General features: G+C 49.9%; 3 protein-coding genes across 6 annotated transcripts in view; 1 reads left to right on the top strand and 2 right to left on the bottom strand.

The window, feature by feature from the left end:
* LOC122470460 (protein HIRA) overlaps positions 1–1001 on the bottom strand; it is a 94521-nt gene extending 93520 nt beyond the window's left edge. For both annotated transcript variants that reach the window (XM_043558089.1, XM_043558086.1), the window contains exon 1: positions 833–1001. In XM_043558089.1, coding sequence (XP_043414024.1) covers positions 833–869 — 37 coding nt within the window. In that variant the 5' untranslated portion in view covers positions 870–1001. The remainder of the gene's footprint in view (positions 1–832) is intronic.
* Positions 1002–1178: 177 nt separating this feature from the next.
* Positions 1179–5316, top strand: MRPL40 (mitochondrial ribosomal protein L40). 2 transcript variants are annotated; one of them, XM_043558093.1, is made up of 4 exons: positions 1179–2046; positions 2443–2526; positions 3470–3628; positions 4923–5316. In XM_043558093.1, the coding sequence occupies exons 1-4, from the start codon at positions 1994–1996 to the stop codon at positions 5245–5247; spliced, it is 621 nt and encodes a 206-aa protein (XP_043414028.1). In that variant the 5' UTR covers positions 1179–1993; the 3' UTR covers positions 5248–5316. The 2 variants fall into 2 exon arrangements, with proteins under 2 accessions (XP_043414028.1, XP_043414029.1); XM_043558094.1 differs by having other exon boundaries at positions 1206–1556.
* Positions 5317–6724: 1408 nt separating this feature from the next.
* Positions 6725–15184, bottom strand: CD3H22orf39 (chromosome D3 C22orf39 homolog). 2 transcript variants are annotated; one of them, XM_043558095.1, is made up of 4 exons: positions 14037–15184; positions 12657–13318; positions 12342–12509; positions 6725–9862 (listed from the first exon to the last, which is right to left on the bottom strand). In XM_043558095.1, exons 2-4 carry the CDS (start codon positions 12678–12680, stop codon positions 9734–9736), a joined length of 321 nt encoding a protein of 106 aa, XP_043414030.1. In that variant the 5' UTR covers positions 12681–13318; positions 14037–15184; the 3' UTR covers positions 6725–9733. The 2 variants fall into 2 exon arrangements, with proteins under 2 accessions (XP_043414030.1, XP_043414031.1); XM_043558096.1 differs by having other exon boundaries at positions 8858–9859.
* Positions 15185–15263: the final 79 nt, after the last annotated feature.

Raw genomic sequence — 15263 nt, 5'->3', positions numbered from 1 at the left:
CTCCCTGGGCTTCAGTGCTATCAGCAGGAAGATTGGGGAGGGGGGGTGGCTCTTTCTCCTCACCTCCCTGGCGAGCAAAGGCCAATTCCTGCAGTTGTGCTAATCAAGTACAACTATGACAAACTGTGCTACCAGTTTTGGGTGCTTATCTGTACACAACCAGAGGATTGAAAGAGTCTGTTCCCCAAGGGTGTGCTCTGGAGCCACTGCCACAGGGCTAAGGAAAGCCCTCTCCTAGATCACCACTCGCCTTATGAGCTCCAACCCAAGTCACCCTGATGTCTCAGTACAGAACAAACGTGGTTCGTTCAGCTGTGGGACCTTGGGGCCCGAGCCACAGTCCCCCAAATGGGGGCACTGTCACCAGACCCTGGCAGTAACAGCCCCTTCACCAGGGCAGAGATACGCATATTTCAGGTGTTCACCCTGCCACTGAAAGGCCACAAGGAGGACTGGACCCCAGTTTCAGACACTGGACCATTTGAGCACATCCTGGCTGATGCAGACGAGTGGCAGGAGCTGGCTGGCGCCCAGGGCCGCTCCCCGGAGGCAGGCCGCGGCTCCTCCACGGACCACGGGTGGGCGACCGAGGGCTCAGTGTAAGTGCCAGGGGTGAAGGCGGATTCGCTGAGGGCAAGCGGAGCACGTGCCCGAGCTCGCCGGCTTCCCCGTGCCGAGGACAAAGTCCGCTCTCGCCAACCCCGCGGTTTGGGTACTGGGCACCGGGCTCGTCGGGGGGCGAGGCGGGCACGGCCTGTGCGCGGCTCTGACCCTACTCTAGACCCCGACCCCACTCCAGGCTCGGCCTTCCGCAACCACTGCGCGCACTCACCATTGTGGTTGACCCAGGTCGGCTTCAGGAGCTTCATTGTTCGGCCGCCGCCGCCGCCGCCGCCGCCGCCGGGCTGAGGCGAGGGCCGTGTCCCTCAGCGCGCCCGGGCCATGGAGCCACCGCTGCTGCTTCCTCCCGCGCCTCCCTCCGGCCGCCGCCCGCCCAGCGCCCTCAGCGCCGCCGCGCCATCGCCGGCCCGCGCCCCCCTCCGCCGCCACAGCCGCCCCCCGCGCTCGGCCGCCGCCGCCGCCGCCACAGCCGCATCCCCTGCGCCGCTCCTCCTCCGGCGGCTCCCGGGCAACGCCGGAAGTCACGGCGCGCACCTGCCAAATCGCCCCGGCGGGAAACCGCTCCCTGCGCAGACGGGGCCGCCAGGCTCCTTCTTGGGTAGGGGCAAAGCAGGCTGGCTGCGCTTGGGGCCCGCCCTGGCGCGGCTGCCGCCGAGGGGGTCGGCTGGGAGTGCGGCGGGCGAACAGGGCCTCGAGTTGCAGCCCGGGCCACCGGAGTCGGGAGGGGTCAGGATGGCGTGAACGGCCTCTCTCCAGCTCTCTACCTCGCTGGTTCCGAGTCCGACTAATTAGCTAGCTTCCGTCATTCATCAACACGCGTTTATTGGGCATCTCGAAAGCGCCAGGCCACGTGCCAAAGCCGGGATGTTGTTGCCGGCAGGGGCCGCAGCCCCGGGCTCAGACGAAAACGGGGGAACGAACTAGTCCCGGGAAGGGTCAGGGGGATGCCGAGACGAACACGTTTATGGAAGATCGGGGCCGTTTTCACAGACGGGGGCACTTGGACCCATAAGGACGCCCTCTCGGCCACTTCGGCTGTACTGTGGGGTCTTGGCCCTCACAGGGGCGCAGGCCGACTAATTAGGAGAACCACTGGCGGGGTCGTGCCCTCAGCCGGGAAAGGCTCTCAACCGCAAACATAGGCAGAAAGGAAGACGTCACGCAAGGCTCTAAGCTCTCAGAGCTTGCCCGCGTGCCGTCGGGACGTGCGGGGCGGGGCCACGTCGGGGGCGGGCCAGGTGCAATCCAGCCCTCCTCAGCCGGAACGCGGGAACGCGGAGCCACGGGAAGGCCGGACCTTTGCGCGGCGCACGGCGGGACGGACAGCCAAGGGTGTGCGCCCGGAAATAGCCGGTCGGCTGCCAGAGGGGCCATGGCTGTCGCAGCGCTGAGAGCTTCCGCCCGCGCTCTGCGCTCGGGGAGCTGGTGAGTGCGGACCTCAGCAGTGTCTCGGGCGGGTGCCTCGCCTGCGCTCCCTCCCTGACCACTCTTGACCAGTTTATCTTCGGGAGGAGCTAGCTGATGGCGCCTCTTCCTGTGGTTGGAAAACCAAGGACCCTGGCGAGCAGGGACCCTGCCCAAGTGCTCTCTAGTGTGAACGGGGGGGGGGGGGGGGGGGGGGGGGGGGGGGGGGGGGGGGGGGGGGGGGGGGGGGGGGGGGGGGGGGGGGGGGGGGGGGGGGGGGGGGGTTGAAGTCTCCCACATTGACCTCGTCGTCACATCCAATAGTTACAAGGGCCCCAGATTTTGAGTATCATAATTTTTTCCCTTTTTCCTGTTCAGTGGGGAGAATCAGACATTTATATATCTTATCTCTTTCAGGCTTCTGGGAACTTGGCAGACACAGATTAGAGACACCCACCAGCGAGCTTCATTATTTTCCTTCTGGGAACTCATTCCCATGAGGTAAACTACCGTGGGCCTGACCTCTTTGGGGGTGTCGGCGGGAGACTGATGTGCATATGAACAGAAGAAAGCAAGAGACCACTGGACATTGTTTGCAAAATTAATTTCCTGCAAATTTTCTCAGTAAAATTTTGGCAGATGCTTTTCTTTCAGCATTCTATATGTGGAACACTGCTGTCTGTAAACACAAAACAAAAATTTAACTTAAAAGTGGTTTAAATAAAAATTAGTTTTAGAGGGATTCTTGTATGTTTTAAAGGACACAGCATAGACTTGTTTCTCCATGGGCCTTCCATTTCTGGTTCCCTGGAGAGGTGGGGAGAGGCATGAGGACTAGATTTCCCACCTAGGAGTCCGGATACTTTCTAGGGACTTGATTCACAAAGCTCAGTCTTGATGCTAGAGAATTTAATTTTTAGTAGTATATTCTCACCAGAGGATATATGTTCTCAGGAGTACATCGGACTTTTGTCAATGCTCTAGGATGGGGAAATTTGTTAAGAAATCCTGAAAAGTAAATAGGGATACGCCAGTCACTTTTATTATACTGTCTTAGTCTTACTAAAATCACTTTTAATAAAAAATTACAAATCCATTTATAACGTAATGATTTTCTAATTCATCCGTTTAGTATTTTCAGTTTCCATTGCAACCCCAAGGCACACCTGAACCCAACACTAAAGATGAGTACTTTTAATTTATATCCTGATGCCATATGAAGTTTTTCTAGCCCTTCCTGGCTTAACAGTACCCACAGTTCTCACAAGGATCCTGGATTGGAGGCCATCTCCCTTACACACTCCACTGGTGAGGTTAAGACCCCTGCATAGTTCCTTCCCCAGTGGAGAGCTCAGTATAAGTTCAGGGCACTTCACCTAGTGCCATGTCTCAGCATGTTCCTGAGCCTGAAGAGGAAAATGTCTAATGTTTGCTTTCCCATTAGAGCGGAACCTCTGAGAAAGAAGAAAAAGGTAGATCCTAAAAAAGACCAAGCAGCAAAGGACCGTTTGAAAAAGAGAATCAGACGACTGGAGAAAGCTAGCCAGGAGCTAATCCCCATTGAAGATTTTATAACACCTGTGAAGCTCTTGGATAAAGCAAGGTAAGGGTCCTCTAGAGTTGAGGTTCTCAGGACAAAAGAGTTCCATCATCTTTGGCTAGTTTTGTCTGCATTTCATGCCTGTGACAGGAAGGGGTGAGTGGGTGTGGGGTGACTAGGTCCTGGTCTGAGTCCTTTTCTCCTTGACTGTCTTGTGGGAGTTGGCAAAAGCATTCTTTTTTACTTTTTTAAATATTTCTTTTCTTTTTTTTTTTTTCAACGTTTATTTATTTTTGGGACAGAGAGAGACAGAGCATGAACGGGGGAGGGGCAGAGAGAGGGAGACACAGAATCGGAAACAGGCTCCAGGCTCTGAGCCATCAGCCCAGAGCCCGATGCGGGGCTCGAACTCACGGACCGCGAGATCATGACCTGGCTGAAGTCGGACGCTTAACCGACTGCGCCACCCAGGCACCCCTAAATATTTATTTTCAAGAGAGCGAGCGAGCACAAAAGCCGGGGTGGGGGGGGAGACACACAGAGGATCCAAGCAGCTCTGTGCTGACAGGAGAGAGCCTGATGCAGGGCTTGAACTGGCGAAACCACGAGATCGTGACCTGAGCTGAAGTCAGACACCCAGCCAACTAAGCCACGCAGGCACCTCAGTTGGCAAAAGCATTCTTTGGTGGTGCTCTTGAATGGCTGAAATGGGAAAGAAACTCGGAATAACTGTTTGATAAGCCAGTTCATATTGTTGCTTTCTTGCAAGAGGAGTTTTAGCTATATGACTGATGACTTGGGTCTTGGGTCTGCAGCCCTTGCCCCATCTTGATGGTAGAAAACACTTAGCCTCAAGCTTTATGATACAGATGCTCATAGTTGGCATGTGTTGTGTGTAGGCTTGTTGTGTGCTGCCTTGTAAAAAGTGTACCATTTATAAAGTAGCACTTTGCCATACCTACGGGACATGGCACGTGCTTTTTTGGTACTCTAGTGGGCTGATCTGGGCTCTTGACTCCCTGGGATTTGGGTGTCCATTTTCATAACACCACTTCACTGAAAAGTCACCTCTCCCCAAAGGTAGTCTCAGCCTGGGGCAGAGGAAGTGCTACCAATTTTCTTAGAGCATCGCTGTTTCTTGCGTCCACATAAAGCAAATAGCACTGGCTTCCAGCGTCAGTTAAAGCTGTTACACCAACATTCCATTCTTTATTTTGTCCCTAACTTCCATGTTTTTCTCAAAGTCTCATCTGTTTCTGGCAGTGGGGAGGGCTAGGTCATATGCAGTCACCCAGACTTCCTGGCCAGTGACACTGGTGATCCCCAACTTCACACCTTTGGATTTGTGTGTTCCCAGACAGCGGCCTCACATGGAGCTTCCTTTTGAGGAGAGTGAGCGGAGAGCTCTGCTTCTGAAGAAGTGGTCCCTGTATAAGCATCGAGAGCATGAGATGGAGAGAGATGCCATCAAGTCCATGCTTGAGGCCCAACAGGAAGCTCTGCAGGAGCTGCAACTCCTGTCTCCAGAGCTACATGCGGAGGCCACCAAGCGGGACCCCAATTTGTTCCCCTTTGAAAAAGAAGGGCCAGATTACACACCACCAGTCTCCAACTACCAGCCCCCTGAAGGCAGGTACCATGACATCACCAAGGTGTATACACAGGTGGAGTTTAAGAGGTAGAGCTGCAGGCTGCCTTTAGAGCCAGAACAGGACTCAAGCACGTTGTGAATAAATGTTTAATCAAGTGTCTGTTTTATGTTAGAGTCAAAATTAATTCACCTGAGAATGGATGGGGGTGAGAGATGCTACCCTTCCTTGTCTGGTATTGGGGAATGAATGGCCAAGACTTTGAGTAAAAAGATTCCAATCCTGTGGGGCAGACACCACCAGCAAGAGGCACAAAGCACCTCAAGGAGAAATGAAGGATATGCAGGTTTTGTACTATGTATCGCACGCCTGTGCAGACAGGCAGAACCTTCTTGTTGGGGCAGATGGAGCACTTGGGTTTCCTCGTATCTTTGGCAGGGCCAGCTTTGGGTTTTAGGCTGGGAAGGGAGGCTGAAGAGACTGGAGCAAGCCTGGGACACACTAAAGTTGCTGTGTCCCCTAGGAGCACATGGCACCCCTCTTATTCAAGTGCTGTTAGTCTAGAACAGTGAATGTATTAATGTGCTGGGGCTGCCAGAACAAAGTACCCTAAACCAAGAGGCTTGAACAACAGTTGTTCTGGAGGCCAGAACTCTCAAGATCAAAGGGGTTGGCAGCATTGGTTTCTCCTGAAACCTCTCTCCTTTAGTTTGCAGAGCTGCCTTCTCAGTGTCCTCACAGGGTCATCATCCTTCTGTGCCTCTCTTAATAAGGATACCAGTCAAATTGGATTACAGCCTACTTCAATGATCGCATTTTAAGTTAATTACCTCTTTCAGCATCTTATCTATAAAGTCCCATTCAGACATACTTGGAGATAAAGCTTAAACGTAGGAATGGGGCGGGGGGCACAATTCAGGCCATAAATAGTGAAGGTCAAGTGAACAAATAGAGCCTGCTAGCCACCTCAGAAAAGCTTTGGGTTCTTCACCACCTTAGTGCTCATAAACTGGGGAAACAATTGAGTAAGACTTCAGGTTTTCCTAGTGTGTGGTTCACTTCTGGTTTACTTAGATAAATCTTTTTACCGGAGAAAAACCTGCCTAAGGATTCTAAGTTCTTTGGCTCTACCTATGAGCCAGTCACCGAATCCAGCCACTTTTCACCTCATTGCTACCTCTGAGGTCCACGTCATTGCCAACTTTTGCCTGTTCCACTGCAGCAGCCAACTCCTCTCTCCATGTGGGCATTCCCCTTGCCCCTGCCAAGCTCTTCTGCAAGGCAACCAGAGGGCTCTGTGAAGCACAAGCCAGGTCAGGCATTTGGCTCCTGACCACCCTGATTACACCTTACAGCCCCCCATCCACCTTCCCCTGGTATGCACATGGCACTTACTTATTCCTTGTGGCCTGTGTGCCCCTTTCTCTACAAGGCTCAAGCCTCTTAATCCAAGTCTGGACTCCGATGTTGCCTTCCCCACCTCCAGGCCCACTGCAGGTGCTTTGCAGTAGTGCTTTTCGAACAGTTTTCATCCATTAGGTTATATAATCAATTCATGGGGTCATGGCCAGCAGTTTTAACTTTTTATTTTGAAGTAGTTACAGATTCACAGGAGGTTGGAAATAAGGGTGCAGGGAGGGGCTGTGTGTGGTTCTCCCAGTCTCAAGTGTCAACATCTTAAACACCAAGTAGTCTCAGTACCCAGAGACTGACATAGGTACAGCCTAGAGTGTATTTAGGTTTCCCACTATGTCTGCAATCATCTGTGTGTATGCCTAGCACTACAAAATGTCATCACACATTCAGCTCTGTATATGTGAAGGTTCCATTACCACAGAATGCCCTTGTGTGCCCCTTAATAGCCACATCCACATCCCTCTTCCCATCCCTAACCCTTGGCAGCAGTAACCATTCTCCATCTATAATTACATCATCTCACCAGTGTTACATAAATGGAACTATCATATGTATCCATTTAACTCCGCATGGTTTCCTTGAGTTTCACCCAAGTTGCCACATGTGCAGCAGTTTATTTTCAGTGGCACAGAACTGAAAATGTCAGTGTACCACACACTATACAAGGATTGTTTTGTGAAACTTGTTTCAACCATATATGCTGTATACAAAGTATGTACAGATCATAAAACCCTTGTTATTACGGGTTTCATGCAAGAAATTTAAGAGATCCTGCTCTATTTTCTTCACAGCACTTAACATTACTTTAGACTTATTTAATGATGTTTAAATGTTTTGTCTGTCTCCTAAACTCAACTAAAACTCTTTGAAGTAACTTGCCCATTTCAAGACTGCAATCCTAGAGCCTGAGCCCTCCTGGCATGTAGCAGGTGCTCAGATGTTGTGAAGGGTGAACACAGGAGCAGGTGTAGGAACATTCTGTGCAATGATGATTATTTGTCAACGTGGAACTCATTGAGTAGCAGAGAAGGAATAAGACTTCTTAACAGAGCAGTCAGTGGCAGGCAGCCCCCGGCCCTAAAGAAGCACGTAGAGTGTGGACCCCTTGAGGTGAGCCCTTCAGGACTGCTGGCTGCTATTGCAGCCCTGCCCCAGGAAGCCCAAGGGATCATATGCAGATTGGAAAATTCAAATATCCCTTATGTTTCCGAGTGAAGAGGATGCCCGTAGATCGCCAGCAGCCTTCCCTCTCCTTCTTGGCCTAAAATGCTCCAGAAAGTAGCCACACCACAAAAGAGATACCCTGGTTGACTCAGATGTGAAGGCACCCCACCCTGGGATGGGCTCTTTATACTCACCTCTGTTCCTGGGCTCCTATGTGCACACCCACACCACTCTCAGGGACACACACACAGGGAGGAACCATAGGGAACCTGTGTACACACATCCCCACCACTCAACAGCTACATACACACACAGGAAGGGGTTATTGGGGTCCTAGGTGCACACCACTCCCCCCCCTCACCTCACAGGTACAAACATACAGGGGGAGGCTACTGGAACCTATGTGCACACCCCTCACTACTCCCAGGTATACAGTCACAAGGAAGGACCACTGGGGACCTGTGTGCACATTCTCCCCTCGCCCCCCACTCACAAGTACATACACACTCAGGAAAGGCTACTGAGGACCTACGCGCAGATCCCCTAACATTTACAGGTACATGCAGTCACAGGGACTCAGCATAGCAAAGGAGAAAATGCACATGAAAAGGCAAAGTTTTCTTTAATGTATGCCTTTCTGAAGAGATGGGATTATTTTGCCCCGAAGAGTGTGTTAAAAGATGGTGGAGTTAAAACATGTCCTTTCTGGCCAGGTTGGGGTCCAGTCGTGAAGAAGTACTAAAATGCGGTGGGCCCGGGGCACCTGGGTGGCTCAGTTGGTTAAATGTCTGACTTCAGCTCAGGTCATGATCTCACAGTTCGTGGGTTGGAGCCCCGCATCGGATTCTGTGCTGACAGCTCAGAGCCTGGAACTTGCTTCGGATTCTATGTTTCCCTCTCTCTCTGCTCCTCTCCTGCTCACACTCTGTCTCTCTCTCTCAAAAATAAAATAAGCATTAATAAATAAATAAATAAAATGCGGTGGGCCTCACTGGCCAGGAAGGAGCAGGGAGGGTGCTGGGCACACAGCCAGCCTCACCCTCAGCACCATACAATGGGGCCTGCTATGCAGCCACAAGATGCAAAGTTATTAGTAATAAAAAGACCTCTTCAAGAACTAGAGTTCTTGTTGGTTCATATGCATATATTTTTAAAACATCTACAAGAGTATAAGCACACAAAATCCCAAAACTCTCCCAGTACAACAATGTCAGGTGCTAAATCTAACAATCTCAACTATTAAATTGTGGATTTAATGGTCAGCTTTTGTTTGGAATAAAATATGTGAAATGGCTTTTGATATAATCTACATTTTCTAAAAATGACCAAGGGATATTCTGAAGGAAAGAGACTAAAATTCCATTGTGTCTCGGGCTTGGCTTTCTTAAGCCAAGAGTCTATGAACCCTTTTAACGCAAGCTTGTGTATTCTGTACCTGTGTGCATTTCTTAAAAACCAGAGTCTTCAAGAGGCCTATCTCGTAGGAGAAGAAACACCCCACCTGTGTCCGCAGAGGAACTGAGTGGGCTGTAGCTCTGTGTAAGCACCAGGGGCTGGCAATGCAGTTCACCAAATCCAGGACCAGGAAAGGCATTCACTACAACACAACCATTTAGCTACCTCATTCTGATCCCCCTACATGACCACTTGGGTCAGGGCTGCCACTCAAGAATTTACCTGAGAATGCTGCTGTCCCCAAGAGGGGAACACAAACCAGCCTGACCTGGCTGCTCACTGGGATCTGCAGTGGTGTCTGGCATCCTGGAAGCTGTGCAGTGGGTGAAATTGTCTTTCAGAGCATTGCAGCAGCAGGTGCAGTTCAGGTTCAGTTCACTCTGAATGCAGGTGAAGGGTGCGCAAGTAGGGCTGGAGACCTCAGGCTCTGTGTTCTAGGCGGTAGAAGCTCTCAGGGACCGACTAGACTCTTTTGGCCAGTCACTGTTCTTAGGGTCCTGCGATAGCCCCACTTAGATCAGGGGAAGCCATTCAGGAGTGCTCGTCACTGGTCTTTCTCCTCCTGTGGCAGAGGGAGGTGCCAGTCTGCAGGAGGGCTCTGCCTCAGGGCCCACACGAGGGTGTGTTTCCGTGCAGCCTGGACTCTCGCACGCTCACTCTCACAGAGGGACTGCTGTGCAAAGGAGACCCCAATCACTTCTGGCTCACATGGCCCTTGAACCTCCCTCCTCCATAGCACCCTCCCAAACACAAGTCAGACAAACTTGGCTGCTTCCACCTAATAAACCTTGGCGATTGTTCCGTATTAGAACACACACATATAGATCATACTTTCTCCCAAGCTACTGTGAAAAACTATTGTGCAGTTCACCATAATTTGAGTAAATTTTAAAATGTCTTCTCCTGGGTCTCAGGGCTTGATGCTTTCGGTCGACCTAATCAGGTTTACCTCCTGAGACCAGGATGGGGCTGAGAAGAGAAACAAGAGTCTGAAAGAGTGGCTAGAGTGGGGAGGGTAAGGCAAGAGACACATGAGCAGGGAGCCCCAGACAGGCAAGGAGGAATCTAGATGAAAGACAATAGGTGACACTCAACCAACAGGCTTTTCTCTGCCATTCCCGCACCTCCCCCCACCTGCTCCCTGCCAAATAAACACAGGGCAGTACCTTACCACCATGAAAGGTGCACTTGGTAGGCACCAGGTGTTCTACTAGCCTTTTTACACATATAATTTCACCTTCTCTAATTGTCTTTGCTAGAGCTCAACTGTCTCAATGTTTTTGTTCTTGTTTAAAAAGCAATCAGCAATGCAAAGAACATGAAAAACTCCCAGACTTCTGGAACTGAGGTGAAATTCACAGCTTCCTCAACACAATTTTAGAACTAAATTTTAATGCTACATATTTCCTTGATGATGGAATAATCTACTGGCTATTGTACTTCCTCAGTTTTTCACTAAACCATATACTACAGGTTCCTTTCCCTGCCCAGATAGATTCGCTATTTATTCTTTTTAATGGCTATGTAATACCCCACTGTTTGGAGGAAGTTATTTGGTTAAATGTCTATTAGTGGCATTTAGGATGCTTTCAGGTTTTGTGCTATCACAAATAGTGATGCAATGGATATTTTAAACTTTTAACTGTGCACTGTTACCCAATTACTTCCCTAGGATGGACTTTCAGAAGTAAAACTAGGGGGTCAAAAGGTATTCGTTTGGATAATCAGATGGAATTGTTGGATAATCAGAACACGTAACACTCCACAAACATTTGCACACGTACCCCTGCTTCTCCACATCCTTACAGACACTTCTGATGTGTCACTGGGCAGAAACCACTGGTCATCTGAACTTGTATCCCAGGCCATTTGATTTTTTTGAATGAATTCCTTCTTCCTGCCCTTTGCCAAACTTTTCTATTCTGAAATAATCCCCATTTAATCTTTTTTTTAATGTTTGTTTAAATAGAGAGAGAGAGAGAGAGAGAGATGGAGAGCAAGCAGGGGAGGGGTAGATAGAGGGGGTAAGAGAGTATCCAAAACAGGCTCCACACTGTCAGCACAGAATATGACTTGGGGCTCAAACCCACACCATGAGATTATGACCTGAGCCTAAACCAGGAGTCTGACACTTAACTGACTGACCCACCCACGCACTCCCCATTTTTCTTACTGATATATGAGCTCTCTCTTAAAAAAAAAAAAAAGAAAAAAAGAAAAAAAAAGTCATTAACCTCTTCCTGTATAGGCTATAAGCTATTGTTTAAAATTTTCTGATTTCCACTTATGGATTTGTCATCACTTTCTTTTATACAGGAGCTTGGTTTCCATATCTGTTTGTCTGTTTCAATAATCACATACATTTAACCATGCTGAAGCAGTCCCCAGTCCTGCTGGGCCCTCACCCCTTTCCCATGAGCACTGCACCTTCAAGCTTCTCTCCATCTCCCCAACCAAAAACAGCTCTAAGGCACGGAAGGTGCCAGAAGGGCAGGGGCTCGGTTTTCATCACTCCTGTATCTCTAAGAGCTCCCATCATGATAAGTATCTGCTGAATGAATGGAAAACTAGAACTATCTCCTCATTGGTCTCTTTGCCCCTCCATAATACATTCTCCCACCATGGCAGTCAGACTGACCTTTTAAAGATACAAATCAAGTCATACTTCCCAGCACACGTTTACACTTGAATCTAAACCCTTTTTTAAGGCCCACCAGATACCACCTGGTACCTCTCCAGCCTCACCCCCTACCTCTCTACAGCCCACCCTCCTTCTGCTCCAAACACCTGGACCTTCTTTCTGTTCTTCAGATGTGCCCGCCTGGGTCTGGGTGAAGGTTCTTAAGGCTGGTTTCTGGTTTTTCAGGCCTCCCCAATATCCCCTTCTCTGCAGGCCTGCTAAGAACACTAACACTCTCTCCCTCCAAACTCTAAACTTTCCTCCTTTGTCTTCAATGTATGAAAGCCCCGATGATATGCTAATTTTTCGTATTTCTTAAAAGAAAGGAAGCACAAAAAGAGGAGGGACCCAGTGAGTACTCCTCTCCGGCGTCTCAGGACTTGGAACGTGGGAAGGGCGTGATCCGTGCACTCGGACGCTTCAGCAATACACCCCCCCTCGGCCCAACGCCACCCCTGGCTCCCTGGCACACCTGGGCCTCCGCGCTCCGGCGCTCCTCCCACTCTCGGCAGTTGGCCAGGTCGCGCCGCCACTGCTCACAGGCTGGCCGCTCGCCGTGGACGTAGTAGTGGTGCAGGAAGTGCCGCGCGCTGCTGCAGAGCTTCCATTCAGCGCTGTAGGTCTCGCAGGGGCGCGGCGGCTGCAGTGAGAAGCTCGCCTGAGCCGGAGGCCTCTGCGCTGCCCGCCCAGATGCCCATCCCGCCTCCTCCTTGGAAGAAGGCGCGGATAATCCGGTCACAAGGTCCGAGGAGGTTCCCCCCACTTCCCGGGCGCCCCCAGCACTTACCCGCCAGCCGCCACCATCCGCCATTACCGGGCGACTGCCGAATCCCCCCTCTGAGCTCGCTAGCCAATGAAAATTGAAGAAAGCACGCACCGTATGATTGACGGATTGACGAACCAATGAACTCAGAGATATGCCGATACCTCCTCACCCACCTCCTAGTCACGAGCTAATAAACAAGACATCAGGGCAGAACAGCCAATAACAACCGGGGACGGTGGCACGTGGAAAGGCGGGGCCCATGAGGCCCAAGGGATTGGGGGGGGGGGCGTGTCCCGAGGGTAAGAAAGTCTGTAGTCCATCCTGGAGGCCAAAGGAATGACAGCTGCCCGGTGCCTGGCGGGCGGCCCAGGTAGCACTTCGTTACCTATTTCTGAAACCACGGGGTCCAGGCCGGTTTCATTTTCATAAACCTCAAAAGATAGGGCTCATTTTCATAAGCACATACTGAGCATCAACTCCATGTGACGAAGCTGCCATGTCTGAGGCTACAGTAGTTTCACTTGAGTGTCCACTCGAGGGTGAGGGTGAACTCACAAAATAACCTGTATTGGCTGGGCGGGGGTCTAGGGAGCCCAATGATGTCCTGAAGGAACCCAGGCTAGTAGTGGAGGCTAGCGAAGGTTGTTTCCAGCACAGTGGCAGGCTGGTCCAAGGCATGGAGGCTGCGTGTGACAAGGGGCAGAGAAGAAGCCTTAATAAGTAAGTATGGGGCAGCTTGTATGTCTGATTAGGAATGAAGGCTTTACTCTGAGACATGGGAAGACATGGAAAGTTTGTAAACAAAAGAGGTGCACAAGAGGAAATAAAAGCAAAGAAGCTAGTGAATCTGAGTAGTCCTGCAATACCTATGCAGTGGGTCTCCAACTTGGGAAAACTTAGTCATCCGCTGGGGAGCCTCTTACAATGCAGTTGCTGGACCCACCCCAGGAATGCGACAGGGTCAGACTCTCAAGGTGGGCCAGAATGCTGCAATTTTACCAGGAGTTCTGCCAAGCTGGCTCATAGACCAAGCTTGAAGACAGAGAGGGCTGCAGACCAGGGGGCAGCAGTAATGACAAGGTGACCCCTCCCCTCTATATCACCAGAAGGCCCACCAAAAGAGTCCACCTGCAGCCCAGGCAAAAAGAAGTGTGGCTCCAGCAAAGCACCAGGAGTGGTTTTATTGCATACACTGTAGATGTTGCTTAGGAAAGACAAAAACCCAAGGCCAGTGCCTTACTTTAATATTCATTATGCATCAAATGATACATTAGCCAGTGTGATCCTGCAAATGGAGGCTGCCTACCCACCAAGGAGGGCTTCTATTTCAGCTAGTGAAAGAGAGATCCCCTTAAGTGGAGGGTCAGGGAAGTCACAGCAGTGCTTCATGCCTCTTAATACCTTGTCCATCATCAGTGGTGACAGTCTGGGCAATAGTCCAGCTCTTGTCTTCATGACAATCATCTATTCTCTTGACTTGATGACATGTGGGTGGACCCTGGAGCAACCATCCTGAAGGGGGCATCCTCTCTTGAGTGTTCAAGGAGCTCTGTCCAGAGATGGAACCCTCTGTTTTCAAGCAGGAGTCCTGGTACAAGAGGAGACCCTGCTCGGGCTGACAATCCCAACACAGGGTTCAGAGAACCTCACTTCTCCCTACATTCTCCAGAAGTCCTACACAGAAGCTCTTTTCTAATGGCAGGATGGAACAAGGGACACCTGCAAGCAAGTCTTCCTCCAACTTCTGGTTGGAGGCCCGGTTGGGGCAACCCATGTTGGTACCTAATCAAACATTTGGAAGCAATCCAGGTTTTAGTCATTGCCCATTTTTATTTGAAATTCTTGATGTAAAATTATTTTCAAGGAACAAAAGAGATTGAATTAGATTAACATGTCAAAAGATCTCACATTATAGAAAGTGATCTGAGACCAAATTAATATTAATAAAAAAGATAGGCCAGCAGAACCTTGGATAATTTAATACATTAAAACTGGGAGTGGGAGGTAGGGAAGGAGAAAGAGGAATGTACCTTTAGCACTTATTTATTCTAATTCGTATTTGTGCTTCATCATGAAGTTGTTTTACTGTAGAACAGATTCATTTAGGTTTATTCACTCATATTTCCACATGAAATCAAAATACAAGTGGAAATGTATTCAGATCAGGAATCCACCTTCTGATGGTTCTTTTGAAAAAAAAAAAAAAATCAATATGTAAAATAAAAATAGAAAACACCATTCCTCATATACTTAAATTGCAGCCAGAGTAATGGGATAACCACTATTTATAGAGCACATATCTAGCCATTTTTTCTAGGCCAAAGGCAATGTTCTAAGCTATCAACCTGGGAAAAGAGAGGATTAAGTGAAAAAAGAGAAACAACACCTCAAGTTAGAGCAACCCAATCCCCTCCATTGGTTTTTATCAGGAATTGGGGAACTCTGCTTTGGCTAAGGCAGTGGGAGCACCCCCAAGGGCTGAAAACAAGAAGGGGCAAGGAGGAGGCTTGCCTATGGGATCTCAGAGTGAGCTTTCTCCTTCCCAAAATCAACCACCAAGTCTGATTGTTCCACTTCCAGGTCAGACTCAGTAATTCTTAGGTAACTCTAAACAAAACACAAAGTGAC

This window comes from Prionailurus bengalensis, chromosome D3 (assembly GCF_016509475.1).
Source record: "Prionailurus bengalensis isolate Pbe53 chromosome D3, Fcat_Pben_1.1_paternal_pri, whole genome shotgun sequence".
Lineage (NCBI taxonomy): Eukaryota > Metazoa > Chordata > Mammalia > Carnivora > Felidae > Prionailurus > Prionailurus bengalensis.
The sequence above is the reverse complement of the archived record's forward strand: the minus strand, read 5'-3'. Positions and strand labels throughout refer to the sequence as shown.

Coding starts and splice junctions, on each gene's coding strand:
- CD3H22orf39 (XM_043558095.1), bottom strand. CDS start 12,680: ATGGCGGATGGTGGCGGCTGGCGG. Junction 12,510..12,656: donor CGGATGGTGGCGGCTGGCGG/GTAAGTGCTGGG, acceptor TTCTCACTGCAG/CCGCCGCGCCCCTGCGAGAC. Junction 9,863..12,341: donor GCCGGAGCGCGGAGGCCCAG/GTGTGCCAGGGA, acceptor TCCTTTGCACAG/CAGTCCCTCTGTGAGAGTGA.
- MRPL40 (XM_043558093.1), top strand. CDS start 1,994: ATGGCTGTCGCAGCGCTGAGAGCTTCCGCCCGCGCTCTGCGCTCGGGG. Junction 2,047..2,442: donor GCTCTGCGCTCGGGGAGCTG/GTGAGTGCGGAC, acceptor TATCTCTTTCAG/GCTTCTGGGAACTTGGCAGA. Junction 3,629..4,922: donor AAGCTCTTGGATAAAGCAAG/GTAAGGGTCCTC, acceptor GTGTGTTCCCAG/ACAGCGGCCTCACATGGAGC.